Source organism: Mya arenaria, chromosome 2 (assembly GCF_026914265.1).
Source record: "Mya arenaria isolate MELC-2E11 chromosome 2, ASM2691426v1".
In the NCBI taxonomy this organism is placed as follows: Eukaryota; Metazoa; Mollusca; class Bivalvia; order Myida; family Myidae; genus Mya; species Mya arenaria.
In genome coordinates, this window is record NC_069123.1 from 32,854,249 (window position 1) to 32,871,903 (window position 17,655).

Below are 17,655 nucleotides of genomic sequence, written 5' to 3' on the forward strand. Positions count from 1 at the left end.
ATGTCAAATATTTATATTCTATTTGCCACGAACAAAGACATATCATATAACAAACATAGGTTATGAAAATACATAGAGGATAATTGTTTGATACAGTGTAAGATCGTAATAAATTTCACCGAGTGAGCATGAGTTGCGCAGCATAAAAGGATATTAAATGACATTTAATTGCAGTTTTTCAGAAAAGCGTCAAGTTGTATGCGAACGTAACGTCATTTCTGAAATGACGTCGTTGAATGCGTGTCCAAGCCCTGTGCGCGCTGAAGAATTTAGACGTGAGAACGGGCCAAAATTTCAAAACAGTGAAAACTATCAAAGTGATATTTTCACTGTTTTAAATATCTATAAACCACCGGAAAGCATATAATATTAAAGTATATTATTAGTGTGGACATATATAGCTTAAAATTTATTCAGGCCGCATCAGAAATATTCCCAGTTTTTTTGTGATACCAATACTTTCTGAATGTTTGAACAAGAATCAGAAAGAGTGTGATTTATTTTCTTCAAAGACTTAAGTTCATTGTTGGTGGATACTGTTATAAAACAGATACATGTATTACAGATGCAAATGAGCAAGATGCGAACTCAACAATAGGAATACAATTAAAATTTGAAGTTTGAAATTCTAAACCGTTCTTATTTGAAAATAAAAATCGAAAATGACGTTGGTGGTATTGTTAAGTCGCGACCTTTCTAAAACCCACCGAAATCAATGACAATTGATAACCAATGATTAGAACATTATAGTAAAACTCATTCGCCGATTTAGAAATGTGCACTGTTACAATTTTGAGAGTTTGAATTAAAGATCAAAGGCAGTAAGTGATCCATTTTGACAGGCTAACTGTCGTTTATGAAGGATTGTTTCCACGCGTGGCACGAGGGTCCCGAGCTTTGCCCATCTGTCAACTGTAGGGCGCCGTTTTTTTCTGAGACGCTTCCGGATAGGACAGTTTTATAGAAAACAATTTTAAGTTATGCTCTAAATATTCAATAGAAAGGCATTTTTTCTGTAAACTTTTTCTACCAATGGTCGCAAAAAGTATAAAATGAAGTCTATCCAAATATCACATTTTAGATTTTTTTTTGTAAAAACCCATGATTTTTAAGATATGTGTTTTCAAAATGCCACCTAATATTCCATGCTTATTTTCAGTTGCTATAGGAATTGATTATTTTTTGAGATGTTCGTTTGTTGAACACTTTTGTTATTTTTTTAAATCCAGAAAAAAATAATTTGTGAACATGCAGAAGGCAGTAGACATCCAAGTCCTTTCTTAGAAGATTCAATTTACTTCATTTTTCATTTAAATTAATGCAGATTGCATTTAGCTCGGTTAATCGAGTTAGGTTCATTAAACTCGGCAATACTGCTGGGCCTCTTAATTTTATGAAGACCGAATCCCAAAAGACTATAACCAACAACTGCGTATGGACAGAATTTAATGGTCAATTAAGGATTTATTGTTACAACAAAGAAAGAAACACTCTTAAAAAAGCATCCATATTAAAATTTAACCCGCATAATTTAAGATAAAGCCGAAATTCAAAATAGGAATTATGCATTCATCATAACCCATAAATTACACAACGCTTTTTATGATCGATATTTGATAAAAGTAACTACTTTTAATCAACTATATTAGCATAAAGCAATTAAATTCTCATAAACATAGATTATCAGTGTAAGACCTTAAAGTGGGAACAATTTTACAGCATCAGGCCAAACCTTGTAGAACAACACTGGTCTCTTATTTCCAAAAGGATGGAAACGCTGAAAAGTCAGAGTTTATTTGGTGAGCAGATGAATTAGCGCCAATTATGGGCCGATAGTGGAAGATTTTCTAGATTCTAACCCCTCATCAAGCCTTGGTATCGTATCTTTGTTCATCTTGGCAGAAAAAAATGAAGCTGCTACCATAGGGTTATCGCATCAAATCCTCAAATTGCGAAGCCCTTTTCTGTTCATGCAAAGATTTACGATCTCCTGGAAAATGCTTGGACGACGTTCGCGATGGTTGAAAGATTCACTTGCGAAAATCTGTACATTGTATTCCTGTCTATCAACACATGGTTTCAGCCATCATAGTTTTGTATAACAAGGGCGTTGTAACAAAACAAAATTATCTTTTATGCGTCACTTCAATTTCATTCATGTAACACATGTATAAGAAAATCAAAATCAACACAGCAATTGCGAGTCAATCATACACTTTTTACTCTAACTGTACAGCGTTTTTTTTCGCCGACGTCTTTCGACGTTTTCCACGTCGATCTCCGACGCAATGCCCCCGAATTTTCCGTATCTCAACTCCGGAATTCTGAAGGGTAAACATCAGTGAAGAAATGTACTGAATCGCCAGTCGTAGGGTCGCAATTTTGGACATTTTCTGATGGTCACCGACGTTCTGGCGAGGAACTACTTTTCGCAACTCATCAAAAGCGTCGTTCAGCATATGCATTCGGCTCCTCTCGCGTACGGTTGCTCCGATACGAACTAGTTCCGGAACTTTTCGTTGCTCCGAGTTCTGTTTGCCCGAATTCGTTCGACATCGGGAGCCAAACGCGTAAGCTCTTGTGGATTTCGTTTGCTGATGTTGTACGCCGTCCGGAAAAGGCGTTGCTATTTCGTTGTCAACTGTCAAATTTCCTGTGTAATTTCCAGATACACTTTCTGAAGATTCGCAACTTTCAGAACTATAATATCCGGTGTCTCCAGTGCGTCCGTCGACAGTTGTCGTATCGTAATTTGTATTGTAAAAGTGATATTCGTTATCTACAACATTGCCTGTGACAGCGTCGGCAATTTGTCCGTACCGTTCTAAACACTCGTCTGACCCAAAACTACTGTAATAAACCACATCCATGTTCAACGTTTGGTTTGCACAAACAGAGTAGCTAAAGTCGTACATATTTTCTATGTCGCATAATGTTGCAATTAAATCATAAACGTATGTTTAACAACTTCTGCAAATGAAGTTAAATTACTGAAAAAAGTTCTTTTCACAATAGTTCTCGAACAAGATTGTAAGCCTTTTTTAAACACCAAGACGTGTCAAAACTCGGATCTCGTAAATCTGAGAATTAATGGGTTGGCTCTTTAGACGTTTTTATATATTTATATAAGTTTTCAATCAAAAACACCTCCCATTGCTACTGTATACTAAAGAACTTCAACAATTATCCCCTAGTTCCAGCGATTGGGATCTTGTATTTCATGGCTGGGATTAATGCATTTCTAATGAAAATAAACAATAATTCTTATTGCACTTATCATCAAAACTTTGATAATCTAGGCGATAATTAGAAACCATTTTGCCGCTGTTTACTAAAGAGAAGTAAAATTTGTAAAACTCACTAGGAATAATAGCGTTGTATTATGATAAAGACTTTCATGACGCCAGAAAACAATGTTTTGTTGACAGATATAAACAAGTGAATCATTTATGGAACGTTGAGTAATTCTAGTCATCTTTTTTATAAAAATGCTTGAAATGATGAAACAGGAACCTTCGGGCAAAAACAACAACATTTCCACAGCACTGAAATGCCGACAACAGGGTCTTAACTGATTGGCTTTTCGGATAACAACACATTTAGAACAGATCTATATTTATATCATTCTTGACGTAAGTTCAAGTCGAATACGTATCTTTAATCATCGCCATCCTCCTCATTTCCTCCTCCTCCTCCCCCTCCTTCCCTTCCCCCTCCTCCTCACCATCAACAACAACGACAACAACAACAATATCATCAGCATCATCACCATCATCATCACCACCATCACCCACAACCACTACCACCATCAACAACAACAACGACAACAACAGCAACAACAATATTAATAATAATAATAATAATAATAATAATAATAATAATAATAATAATAATAACCATCATCATCATCATCATCATCATCATCATCATCATCATCATCGTGCTCATCATCATCGTGCTCATCATCATCCTCATCAATTTAATCATCATCAATTCCATCAGCATCAACTTTCGGTTCGTGTATACATGTACACTTAACTACTATAGTGGTTGGGTTGAGCGACATAAGATTGTGACTACCAATACATTTGATACCAAAACATAAATAACAACATCGTTGCCAACTTAAAATGTTATTTTTTCATGATGTGAGGGCTAATATATTTAAATAAAACAAGTACAGTTGGAACAGCTGTCTAAAAGCTTGTTACAAATATTGCAATTACATATGTATCTAGACTATTAAACTTCCAGAGCAGTAAAAAAAACAATAATGTTAACAGCGTTATTAACTTTAACAAAGTAAAGTTATGAACAATCGTCCAAATGTGTTACAATTGCTTTCATCAAATTATGATTCTGTTTATAAAATTGTCTGTATCCCATCTTTACAGACACCCGATTCATGTTAACATTGTAATTCCCGATGTTGATTTTAGATTCCAGGAGCTTTTGAACAATATAATATCTTAAATAAAACAATGGTTTCAATAACTATTTAGTATTTATATATGCACATAAATTATATGATTGATTAATGAATGGTTTTGTTGTTTGGATAAATATTTTGCAAAATACCATTCCTAGGCCTAGTCTTGTAGCACTAGCACGTTTGAATACAAATGCTCTATGAATTGATTTCTGTTAAATTCATTTTAGCTCATAAAACTCAAGAACGAGTATGAAAGGATGCATGCTTGCTCAAGATTGGACCTTTAAGAATATTTTTGGACTAAGGGAAACAACTCGTTTTCGATTACAAAAACAATCATACACCTCAGGTTATTTCCCTTGAATTGCAAAACGCCTCATATTAGAGGATCGAATACTTGAAAGGACTTTTGAATTATACCTACAGTTATTGAAAACACACCCCGATGTCGAAATTATCTATTATTGATTTAGCATGTTCAATGAAATAGGGTTGGCAGTATATAGCCAGCAAATAACCAGCAAAGTTTTTGGGTTTCGTGCACCTCAACCGGCAAAGACACGTTGTTTGTGACTGCTTGATTCTACACCTTCAGTAAACTTAAATTTTGCGATAAAACAGAGCAGAACAGTTTATATGGAGAGTAATTCGTACGAACAATTGAAAAAGCTTAATTAGACAACTGATGAACATGAAACACCTTACCATGAAAAATATTATAGAGATTATTTAATTATAAAGAAAAAGAGTAGGAAATAATCAGTTAAACATAGGTCCTATTAAAGACAGGATCTTGCACCAGACCGTTACTTGTCTTGTAGCGCTTTCACGTTTTAATACAAATGCTCTGTGGATTGATTTCTGTTAAAATCTTCATTTTAGCTCACAAAACTCCAGAACATGTAATGAAAGGATTCATAAATGTAATAGTTGTGGACTAAGGGAAATAACTCGTTTTAGATCACAAATAAAATATACACCTCAGGTTAGTTCCCCTGCAATGCAAACGCCTCACTCATATTAGAGGATCGAATACTAGAAAGTACTTTCGAAATATACATATAGTGCTTGAGAACGCACCACGATGTCGAAATTATCTATTTTTGATTTAGCATATTCCGTGAAATTGGGCTCGTAGTAAAAAGCCAGCAAATTACCAGCAAAGCTTTTGTGTTTTGTGCACCACATCGTCAAAGACACGTTGTTTGTGACTGCTTAATTCTACAGCTCCAAAAGACTTGAAGTTTGCGATAGAAACAGAACAGAATAGTATATTTGGAGAAATTCGTACGACCAATTGAAAAAGCTTAAGTAGACAACTGATGAACATGAAACACCTTACCGTGAAAAATATTTTAGAGATAATTTTTATTATAAAGAAACAAATGTCGTAAATAATCCGTTAAAAATGGGTCCTATTAATGACAGGATATTGGTCGTACCTTCAAAAATCTCAGATCTGTGGTAACATCACAGATGGTAACGAGCTGACCTTTTATTACCTCAACTTCTGTTCAATCAATACTGGCATAAGTTCTGTTCACACAAATATACAGGGCCGTCATTCATAAACAATCTTAAGTCATTTTCCTGACGTATCTCACTGATCATTTGATATAATAACTGAATAATATCTATAATACTTTATCATCATTAATTTTATTGAATATACATACCTTTATTTTAAAACACTTATGTTTCTAATGTAATTTGACTATGACAAAAATGACTCAAGATGTTTCATGAATACCATCCCATCAATATAACGAAAATATAACACTAAGATTCATTCATACTAACGCCTTAAGGGCAACACATGCATGATAATATCACTGTCTCGAAGGGATATTTCTGAGAAGTTTTGAAAAGTTTTTAACTTAATATAAAACCTTATATGTTAGTTTAGGCAGTTGTTTTGATTATGCAAATACATTTTCTTCAATTTGATTTGTGGCATTCACCCAATCAGGTTCATCTCGTAATATTTTTATATCCCAATATTTATGATATCACAATATATAGATATCCCTATATGTTTGATATCCCAATAGTTTTGGTATCCCAATATTTTTATCCCAATTTTTCTGATATCCAAATATTTTTCATCCCAATTCTTTTGATACCCCAATATTTTTTATCCCAATTCTTTTGTTATCCCCAATGATTTTGATATCCCTATATTTATGATATCCAATAGTTTTGATATTCCAATAATTTTAAGATCCCAAAATTTTGGATATCACAATTTATTTAATATTAAATTTAAAGCAAATCAAATCCAAAGCTTATTTTAGTAAATAAAGCCTCCAGCACATATTATAAACACATATTACACTGTTGTACAACAGAAGTATGTATTTAATAAGTGTGACAAAGGTATAAGTATGCTATATCTAATCTTTGGTACACAGTTCATTAGATGGAATATAATGTACAGCGACTCTTCTTATTGTTCTGTGGTTACTACTGAATAATATTATTAATTCATACAAGTTATTCAAATGAATGTCAGAGTCACACCATTTAACAAATATTGACTTCTTATATCTGTATATCTTGACATCTTGAGTGCTTCCAGAAAAAAGTTTGTTTATCATTTCAACTTATACAGAAAACAACATACGATAGAATCATTTATATCATTTATTGAGCGACATAAACATAACATAAAACACGCACTAGTGACTATGTTTTGAGTAAATGTAATAGAAAATCTCATATAATAGAAAAAAAAATCAAAAGAAGATTTTCTTCGAATGTATAGCGCTGTTTAAATTAAGAACAATAGAAATAAATAATTTAAATATCACACTATTTTGCACTAAAAAAAGGCTACAACTAAATTATACAACAAAATAATCATTTATAATTCATAAACAGTTAACTACATCTCAATTCATTCCACCAATTTGCACCATTCTGGGTGGATTTCAATATACATGTATGTTATAAAACACTTTAAAAATATATTAACAAAAAGCGACTGAAGTACTGCAGGCTAACGTGATGATCTGATGTTTACATATTGGGATGCATGATTAGAGGGATCTGCAGCTATTTATAGCAATGTGCCTTACGATTATATATGTGCAGTATGTTTTAATGAACCAGTCAATTGTAACCACGCCCCCCTCCCCTCCAGGTCCCGGGAATAGCGAGGACTTTGACTTTCAGTCAAGCCAAACATAGGTAAAATCCCCACCCTGAAGGGGCAAACTGCACCCCTGGGACTTCCTGGGTAAGGCCTATTATGATGTACATATTTAAAACATACCTTTTGTTCTTGTTAAACTCTGGAAAAAGCTTGACTAAAACGCCAACAAATCCCATTAAAAGAACATAATTTCAAAGCATAAAGCCCATTCTCCACTATTTTCAGTGTGAAAACAAAACCACTACTTTCACTCAGCACTGCGGGGGCCACCTGGAAGGTAAAAACACTGCCCATTTCCCCCGCTATTCCCTGTCGACCCCCGGCCCTTAATGAGCTAATGGATTACAAAAAATATGTTGAAAAGTTTGCTTTAACTTTCAATATTATATCTCTGTTTCAATTTTGGAATCCCAGCTGCCTATTGGATAAACTTTTTTGCTGACTGATAAAATTAAATAAGGAAGCCTTGGATGTGCTGACAGAAAGGTCGCCAGAAGATGGCCTCCACTGTGTGATCCCAAGATAATCCTAAGAATCTACGATCACAGAGTGTACATTTAAGATGATTTTAATGGGATTGCACATAAAAAAGGTGACAATAAAACAACATCATAAACATTCATAGTTCATAAACAACTACATTGCAATGCTATAATTTGAGTGGAATTCAATACATGTGGTTGTAACAATAAATATACTATTAAAATACAATAATACAATTCGATGAAGACAAGCAAGTATGAGCTGTAAAAAAAAATCTCTCCAATTTTGAGTCTGTCGGATAGTTCAAGATTAAAAATCTAACAAAACCCGTAATAGTTCATTGGACAGACATTTTAGATTGATTGTTAAAAATTGATACCAGCTAAAATGGAAAGAGATGTTTAACATTAGTATCTACGTGTTTTATATTATTGACATATTAGATAATTCGGCTCACTGGTAGTTAAAATCTTGCCCCAAACTTCCTAGGAAGCTGAATATAATATATGGTTTGGGCTAAATAACGTAATAAAATGTCCATTCCGAATATTAATATGTAAATTCCATTAGAAAAGTATAATTGTTATTGTTAGTAATAATACATTTTAAATATCATTTGATATCACTGACTTCAGATGGAAACACTCAATCTTCAACAATATTCAATAATCTTTTGATCATAATCAACAAACGTTTGTAAAACTCAATAAAATAAAACATTTTTGATTGGTGTACATGTAATTCACTGTTTTTTTCCAAATGGTTGAACTTCTGTGATACATGGACAGGGTTCTCAATAAGTTACAGTTAAACTGTCTAAAAAAGTGAGGTAACCGACCAGCTACTGCTTGTTCTACTTAAAATTCAATTACTTTTCCAAATGTGATCTTGCCCAATTGCCATTTGAACCATCTATTTTGGCCAGCAGCTGGTTCTTATTTCAGAACACTGCCTGATTTCTTTAGGAAAGGTTTGTCCTGTGATAGATGATTTTGTTGAAAGTTTAATTGGCTTAATAAATCCCTAATCTAGTTGAATTATCATACAGACTAGTTGAACCTAGCCAGTCTTTGTATGCAATAGAATAAGCATGGTGGCCCTTGTGTCAAAGTTGAATTTATCATAGCTTCATTCCTTGTGTGATACCTGTAGATGATTTAAATAAAAGATTTAGTAACTTTGACAAAAAGTAGTTTAAGTTGAAAATTCAGGTTAAAATTCACTTGTGATAGGTGATATTTGTCAAAGACTTATTAGACTTTCACCACAATCAAGTTGCAATTAACATATAGTATGATATAAATTAGTCCATCTTATATTCTTGGGTGAAGTTATTCAGTCATAATTTCTGGTTGAAGTAAGCCTGTCTCAACTTTCTGGTTGAAGTAAGCCTGTTTCACTTTCTGGTTGAAGTCAGCCTGTCTCACTTTCTGGTTGAAGTTAGCCTGTCTTCCTTTCTGGTTGAAGTTAGCCTGTCTCACTTTCCAGTTGAAGTTAGCCTGTCTTACTTTCTGGTTGAAGTTAGCCTGTCTCACTTTCTGGTTAAAGTTAGCCTGAAGTTAATCCGTCTCAGTGAGTGCTGGTGAGAGCATGGTGGCTCTTCTGTGGAAGTTGATGTTAATCTCTGCCGGATGTTGTTCCCATGGTTCTCCGTCACATTGCATCGGGGCATTGCTGTCCTTCAATGTGATCTAGGGAGGAAACACAATATTTACATCATTCTAGTTTACTTTTAAGAGAAAAATTGACTTTTATGTAGTATGAATAATTATTTCAATGTCAATAGAAGGATAGCTTAGCCTTTGTTTTGTACAATTATGCTGAATGAAAGTAGCAGGGCACTCTTGCAAATTGTCTAGGAATCTCTAGTACACTTTGTTGCTTAGCTCACATGCCCTCCTACGTTCATACAGCATGAACACACAAACTATGTGAACAAACCTTTAATGAAAGCATACAATTAAAGATAAACTATATGCTTTTTATAATGAAGAATCTGACTTTTGGTATCATATTAAAATTTAAAAGAATGGGACAGAATGGCTATAAAAAATAATATATATCATTCCATGAAATAAATCTGAATTTCACAGATGTACAGACTATGAACTAACAAAACAACACTGTAACTCCTCATTTAATTACAAAACGTTATACCTAGGGTTATACCATTTATAATAATTTTGCATGTATTTTAATATTAATCTGTCTTCTAAAACTGCAATGAACTCAGTAAAACACCAGATCATTACGACATAATTATGCACAGCTGCAATGGTTTGCTTATTGTAAACCAAAAAGGTAAGTTCCTATATAGGAAAATGATTTGTCAGAAAGTAACAACTCCACAAAATAAATTATGTGTCAGAAAATAACATTCCCACAAAATGAAAGATCTTGAATTACCTTCACATGTCGTGCCTGGCCTAGGAGTATTGGAGCGGCAAGCCCCACTTGGATTTGTGCGATATGGAATGATGAGTAGAGAGCCATCACTTCTAGCAGACCATCGTCGTACCTTTAACGTGGGGGAAATAAACATTAGTAAATACTATTATACTGCCATGATATTATGTCATGGTAACGAAGTAAGATGGAAACAGTATATTGAATAAAATCCATTTAACACCAACTTATATAATATAAGATGTAAGCTGATAGCCTCCATCCAAACTGGCAATGTTCAGTGCAACAAGACCTATAATTTTCAATTAATTTGAAACCCCCTTTCTAAATAATGAAATGCATGTAACATGTACTTTCTTTTTTCAAAACACCCCTCACCTACTGGATTTGGTCATAAGCCAATACCCACAGGGACCTATTTTCTGTGATGTAATTGAAAACACCTTCTTGTTAACCTTGCTAGATTGAAGTCATCTTCACAAATTTCCATAGCCAGTCCCAAACATCCAAGATACCTTTAATTTAATGTTCTGTGGTGTACTAGAAAAAAAACCTAAACCATGAAAAACTTCTCTCTAATATTCACACAAAATAACACCACTAACCTTGCATAGTTGTAATCATTTTTAACGTCCACCAATTTCCATAGCCAGGCCCCACCATCCAAGATACCTTTAATGTTATGAGGTAGCCAGGCCCCACCATCCAAGATACCTTTAATGTTATGTGGTCTATTGGCAAACCTGTTTATTAATCATGAAAAGCTTCTCCGTTAAATATTCACCCAAACCACACCACTAACCTTGCTGGATTGTAGTCATCTTTACTATCCGACAATTCCCATGGCCGACATCCGCCTCCCCAACTGGCAATGTTCAAAACAACGAGACCTTCTATGTTATCTAGCTTAATTTCTTCACCATCCAACTCAACCTGGAGACAAACACATAGATAATAAAAACATTGCGATGCACAGTCAAAAACAGATTACCTAGGCTATTGCACAAGAAATATACAGATTTATGATTCGACAGGAACACACTCACTTACGTTTTCACAAGGAAACATGGATTTATGTTTTGACAGAAATACACAGATTTATATTTTGACAGGAATACACAGATCAATGATTTGACAAGAATACACTGATTTATATATTGATGGGAATAAACGGATTAATGATTTGACAAGAATACACAGATTTATGTTTTGACAGGAATTCACAGATTTATGTTTTGACAATAACACACAGATTTAAGTTTTTACCAAAAAAATGGATAATGTTTTGACAAGAAAAGACGGAATTATGTTTTGACAAGAAAAGGTGGATTTATGTTTTGACAAGAAAACACAGATTTATGTAGTGACAAGAAAACAGATTTATGTTTCACAAGTAAACATGAATTAAAGACACAAATTTTTGTTTGCACTAGAAGACACAGATTTTTGATTTGATTAACTACTCTAAATACATGTTTGCTATAAATGATCTGGCAAAAACATTTCCTTTTATGGTAAAATATGAACATCGTACCTTGACTTTTTCATTGAGATTTTTACACTCTCTCTCCAACACATCTTTTGTGCCATAAGTCAGGTAACATGCCTGGAAGAAAAAAAACAGAGTATGGAAAGTTAAAGACATAAACAAGAATAAATAACTTTCAAGGATTGATTTCCATTTTTCATGCAGTCTGACAACTCAGGTGCGATCTTGCAATGTGCGTCATAAGACATTTGAAATATTATGCCAGAGAGTTCAAACTGCATGAACCAGTTAAACACACAAAAACATGAATCACTCCTTATAATTACCAATTTTTGTCTGTTATTTACAAGCCTGTCTGTTTTTTTCAAAGGAAATGTTGAGTTTTCGTCAAATATATTGGCTTAGTAATGTCTTCATTGACCTCATTATCGTAACGCTTAAACTTGAACTAAAGCCGTTCTCAAAAACAATTTTTAATATTCAAATGGAATACAAATGTTGCAAGAGGCAGCAAGCACAGGTATTGCAAGGCCCATAACTCTGTCATTAAAAATGGTGGAGTAATGCACCTTTTTCAACTACAACAAAATGGGTGTTAAATCAGCGGTCTTGTTTTTGTTTGTTTGTTTCTTCGGCTAAACAATATTAGTAAGGTTAAGGAAATACATTTTAATTGACATTTAACACATATGATAAGCAACCAATGGCATCACACTTACCGGTATTCAATCTGAATGTGGCAATGAAATAAACAATGAAGTCAGAATGCCTTGCATTTCATGCAATATGAATGTCAGTTTTTCTCTTTAGAAAATACAAGGTCAATGTAAATATTAAGAAATGAAACAGTTATGAATTAACGAAAAATTGCCTTTGTGTCTCTTTACTTTGTATGCATTGACCATAAAGCATAAGTATTTTACTATGAACATACAACTGTACACGAAGCTTTTAAAATTAATATCTTCCAGCAAATACATATTATATGCACATGTAACTGTTTTAAACACACTGTGGTTCATTATTTTATGACTATTTAATCTTATTTAAAATACATTAACTTAAGTTCAGTTATAAATGATTCCTTACCTTGTTAATTAGCCTGTTGGCAAACAGCCATGGCCAGGATTTTCTTGACTTGTGGAAGTTGAGGGTGACTAGAGCATCCACACCAATGGACACATAGTTGTTCATGATCATCTCCTGGTAGAAAACAATACAGCATACATGTATAATAATGTCTGTAGCATGATTTAAAGATTGTGGGAATTCATATTGCATTTAAATTACATTTTTAGGACTCTACAACTTGAAGAAAAGCTTTTCAATAGAATCACAATTAGAAAAGTATGTTTTTGGCCTTACCCTACCTTGAGATAGGTTTTAAGTGTTTTTTAAAATTCTTATGGCTGTCTCTCAGCTCAAGAGAAATGGGACTGGGACCCTTTGACCCTTTTGTCGTCAAAAAAAGGGATCCTCAAATAAAACTATCATTTTAAATCCTTAACAAAATTAGGTGTTACAACTGAAATGCAGTGTCATCTAGACAATAACATTCACATTAATAATCTCTGGTATCAGTTGAATTTGGACACAGAATTGGGGAAATATACTTTTTAATTGGCGAATCGAGTCAACATTCGGCCCAAATATCACTAGAAAGACAGCCCAAATTTTTTAACCCTTTAATTCGGTAAAAAAACTGGAGAAATAAATATGACCACCGGAAAGACTGAAAATTATAATTGTTAACAACATCCGAACAACCACCTGCCCGGCCTACAATCTAAAACACAGATTTTGTTTAAAAAATCTGGCTTAAAAATGCACAAGCTTGCGGTGCACATGTACAATTTTGTTCTTTTGTTGCTCATATGACCTAAGAGACAAATACAAATATTTTTATTAAGGGCATTGAATAAAACATTACCTTTTTCGGTCTGGCTATCCCCAAATGCTTCTTGTGGTTAATATTGATTTTCCATCTGAAAATGTGAACATTCATCAAAGCCTAGTGATGTCAAAAGAGTTGTGAACAATTCCACATTATACAGTATCGGTGATTTTTTTAAAATTATATTTACCGCCTGTGCCTTGCAAATTGGGGGAAAAGTCGACTTTGTAAAAATACAAAACCATGCCAAAATAGCTGCAAATATATATGTTTTCAATTTTTTATGCATTCATTTTGCTGTGAAAGAGTAAGTCTTGTCAAGATTTCGTTTATTTTTTTCAAGAATTTTGTTGCTTTTTTTATTCATTTATGTAGTCTGCATTTATCAAAATGGGAAAAAATATAATTTTTTGGGAAAAATGGACATTTTTTCTCATGGGGAAACAGCCTATAGAAGGCAGTAAATTGCACCAAAGAAATCACTGAGTATATTTAATTACAGTGGTCGAAATTAACAAAAGCCGGCAAGCCCTGCACTGGTAATATGTCTTCCGGGGTTGCTCAAATTCTTAATTTTATATAGCAGGGCTTGTTGAAAAATTTGATGCCAAGCAATAGAAGAAGAATTCGGGCTTGTTCATTTAAAAGTCTTATTTCAATGACTGTAATTATATTTTAATTCTGAATGCCATACCTATCGAGGTAGACTGGTTTAGCTGTGATAACGTCCTGGACAATATGATCAATGCCATCATCTGTGTTGTGCCCCTCACCCCAGCCCAACACTCTAGCAAGGTCATTACCGGTTCCCAGCGGTAAGATACCTATCTCTGGGAGGGTCTGAAAATAAGAAGTTACAAGATTTACTAAATTAGGCAAACAAATCCTTTATCATATCTTCTGCACTGAGTTACTAGTACATAGACACATTTGTTTAGTGTAACATCGCAATATAATTCATGGAATGAGCACCAAAAGCTATATTTCATGACTCACTTTTGGTGTTTGAGGTAAAAAAAAATGAGATTTTACATCGAATAAATGTTTTTATCTTGTTATCATGTGCCAAAAATGAAAATAAAATTGTAGTTAATGAGAGACGGATGTCAGATCTGTAATAAACTGTATGTCATATCTATTTCAAAACAAGATTTTTAGTCAATTTGAGAAAACTGTTGGGGAAAGAAGTCAACTTTTATTCTATACAAAATTAAATCTAATTATTTTGAAAAAACATTTTTTCACAATGCATATACCTGTAGTTTAAGATTTTCTATTGCATTGAGTACCCAGCCAACTGTGCCGTCCCCTCCACACACGATAAGTCTGAACACAGTATCAGGCAGTAGGTGGCACCACTCTAGGGCATTTTCTGGCTGCATGTCATGCAGATCTACAACCTGATGATTGTTGCAAAGGTTAATATTTGAAATTGGTATGGTGTAGACTGATTTAGAAACAATGTATATACTGCTAAGCCATAAGGGTCTTGTATTTCTGAATATTTCTTAAGCTTTGATCTAGGCCGATTTTGCTGAAGAATGCTGCGTTTCCTTTTTACCGAACAAAACTGCACATTAATTTGTTAAAGCTACATGCATACTAATAAATAAATTAATAAACAACCTAGTATGACCATCCAAATTGTAATTTAATTTATTAGTGTCTGTGATCAACTTCATTTGAGAGAATGTTAATAAAAATACATGGAGACCCACAGTTCATTTACTTCTAAAATTGATAAAACTAACAGTACATTACCTAAGTAGAACTTTTACTACTTTTAGGAGGTGTTCACAGTTTCATTACATACCTGTGCTGGATTGAGAAGGTCTCTAAACTCACTGAGCACAACCTCGCCTTCCATATTGCCACTTTTTCTATTTCCAAGAACAATCAGTGGTTTCCAGTTCTCAAAGTTTGGAGAACGAGCTTTAGATACAATCAAATGTCTTCTACCTTTAATTCCCACTCGCTTTAATTCTACACAATGTGGTGGCATTATTACAGGTCTGTAAATGCCAAAATCACAGAATTTGCCATTACTATTACAGTCATCATGAACAACCCTTTTGCACCAAACACATTTTCTATCACAAATTTGAGGCAGTCTGCCGCATTCTGTCCCGCAGATGCAACACAGACTGCATCCTTGAAGATTCCCTTTGATCCACTGATGTTGTGTCCCTTCACCTTTAATTGATAATGGTTTGCATGGCATTCTTTTGTTCGCCTCACGCATGTTACTGTCATCAACACAAATGCCGCATGAGCTACATTTAGCTCCGTGTTTGATCGAAAAGTTTCCAACATTGCAAAAGGTAGGTTCAGTGAACACGTCCATCATTGACCACCTGTGGCCTTTGGTCACATCCCAGACAAGAACGTCATAGTGCATGCGGCGATAGCGTTTGTACATTTGCATCATAATGAAGATAACCACAAAGATAGCACCAACCAATAACGGCGCAGTCATCTGTCAGAAAAAAGGGAACAATGTTATTAAGTCATTAGTTTTTTTAAGTAGTTGGTTTATCACCTCCAATTCTAACGTGGAGTTTTATTCTTCATATTTGATCGACATTTAATGTTAAATTAGTTGTGGTTCGTGGATGCAACACACACTCTGAATTCTCCACAGTTTTAGAAAGGCTCCTGTTAAATGTTTTTTCAGCTATCCAAAAATCATTTCTTAGTATTTTTCATATAAAAATAAGAAAACACTTGAGATAACTGACGTACAGTCATTACCGAATGATTACGCTACAAATTACAATGTTATTCAATATTTTAGACGTTTCCGGGTGGACAAAATAAATCTGAAGTGATCTGTTAATGAAACATAGTTTGGATATACCTTTTTCCTGTCAGATTTCTTCAATACGCAAATAGATACTTAACATCGTGAGAAAACTCTTCAAATAAGGTGAAATGTCAACAAAAACGAAGACATCTGGAACATTTTTGATCATTGTCAACAGACGCTTGGCTTAGAAACCATGCGTTTCGCTTAAGTCAAAACGGCTCGTCATAAATCGGCACAAGTAGCACACAACACTTTTTTCTGTGAAATATGATTTTGAAAACAGATTTATTTTTGAGTCTATGTTTCTTCTGAACGCAATTCATAGAACGTGCTCGCTAGAAGATCGGTAAATATCATCTGGGATTAGATAGTAGGGAGAGAACATCAAGCAATAAATAGTAAGTCAGTCTGAATATGCTGTTGTCGCTTGATTTAGCCATTGACAGCACTGATTCGGCCGATATCAACACTCGCTAAAATAAAGGGTATATCTGTATAGTATCACTGAGGCCAATGCGATAAGCTGTCTAATGTCGCTTTTGATCATATAATGGTTTTTATTTATATTATATTTCAAAACAATAATGCCGCTTAACATCATTAACTTCACGGAAAATTCGTTATTAGCGAAATGCTCATATTCTGAAGGGTGTGTATAGTCCGTAACCCTGAACCTACACACGAGATATAATGCCAAAGCTTCTTTGCTAAGTATGTGTATACCACTTAATTAATTACGTCTTTTGTGCTACGGTGTATGGCAATGTTTGCCTCAGATAACGACTTAAATCAAAGATAACTTTGGTATTTCTTCATCTTTTTTTTATATGACATGGCGCAAGTCTGCCCTCTTTTTACTGACCAAAGACAACCGTTAAGCTCAGCTCTGTGGAAGCTTTGAGGGACTTTATGCGTCGCAATTTATAATATGGTGATACTTCCCTGACATTAGCAATCGAAACACCTCGGCCATTATCCAACATAATTGACC

General features: G+C 34.0%; 2 protein-coding genes across 2 annotated transcripts; both read right to left on the bottom strand.

The window, feature by feature from the left end:
• Positions 1-2,219: 2,219 nt before the first annotated feature.
• On the bottom strand, positions 2,220-2,870 carry LOC128214292 (class A basic helix-loop-helix protein 15-like). Its single transcript, XM_052920690.1, has one exon. It carries the CDS (start codon positions 2,868-2,870, stop codon positions 2,220-2,222), a length of 651 nt encoding a protein of 216 aa, XP_052776650.1.
• Positions 2,871-7,062: 4,192 nt separating this feature from the next.
• LOC128224755 (diacylglycerol kinase epsilon-like) lies at positions 7,063-16,848 on the bottom strand. Its single transcript, XM_052934774.1, has 10 exons — positions 16,716-16,848; positions 15,672-16,334; positions 15,115-15,258; positions 14,553-14,698; positions 13,895-13,949; positions 13,054-13,167; positions 12,010-12,081; positions 11,278-11,408; positions 10,476-10,587; positions 7,063-9,760 (listed from the first exon to the last, which is right to left on the bottom strand). The coding sequence occupies exons 2-10, from the start codon at positions 16,332-16,334 to the stop codon at positions 9,629-9,631; spliced, it is 1,569 nt and encodes a 522-aa protein (XP_052790734.1). The 5' UTR covers positions 16,716-16,848; the 3' UTR covers positions 7,063-9,628.
• Between the last annotated feature and the right edge of the window lie 807 nt (positions 16,849-17,655).

What these genes read in the sequence shown, in the direction of transcription:
- LOC128224755 (XM_052934774.1), bottom strand. Translation starts at nt 16,334, where the DNA reads ATGACTGCGCCGTTATTGGTTGGTGCTATCTTTGTGGTTATCTTCATT. An exon ending in ACCTTCTCAATCCAGCACAG is followed by an intron (nt 15,259 to 15,671) that starts GTATGTAATGAA and finishes AACAATCATCAG; the next exon opens with GTTGTAGATCTGCATGACAT. An exon ending in GATGACTACAATCCAGCAAG is followed by an intron (nt 10,588 to 11,277) that starts GTTAGTGGTGTG and finishes CCCACGTTAAAG; the next exon opens with GTACGACGATGGTCTGCTAG.
- LOC128214292 (XM_052920690.1), bottom strand. Translation starts at nt 2,870, where the DNA reads ATGGATGTGGTTTATTACAGTAGTTTTGGGTCAGACGAGTGTTTAGAA.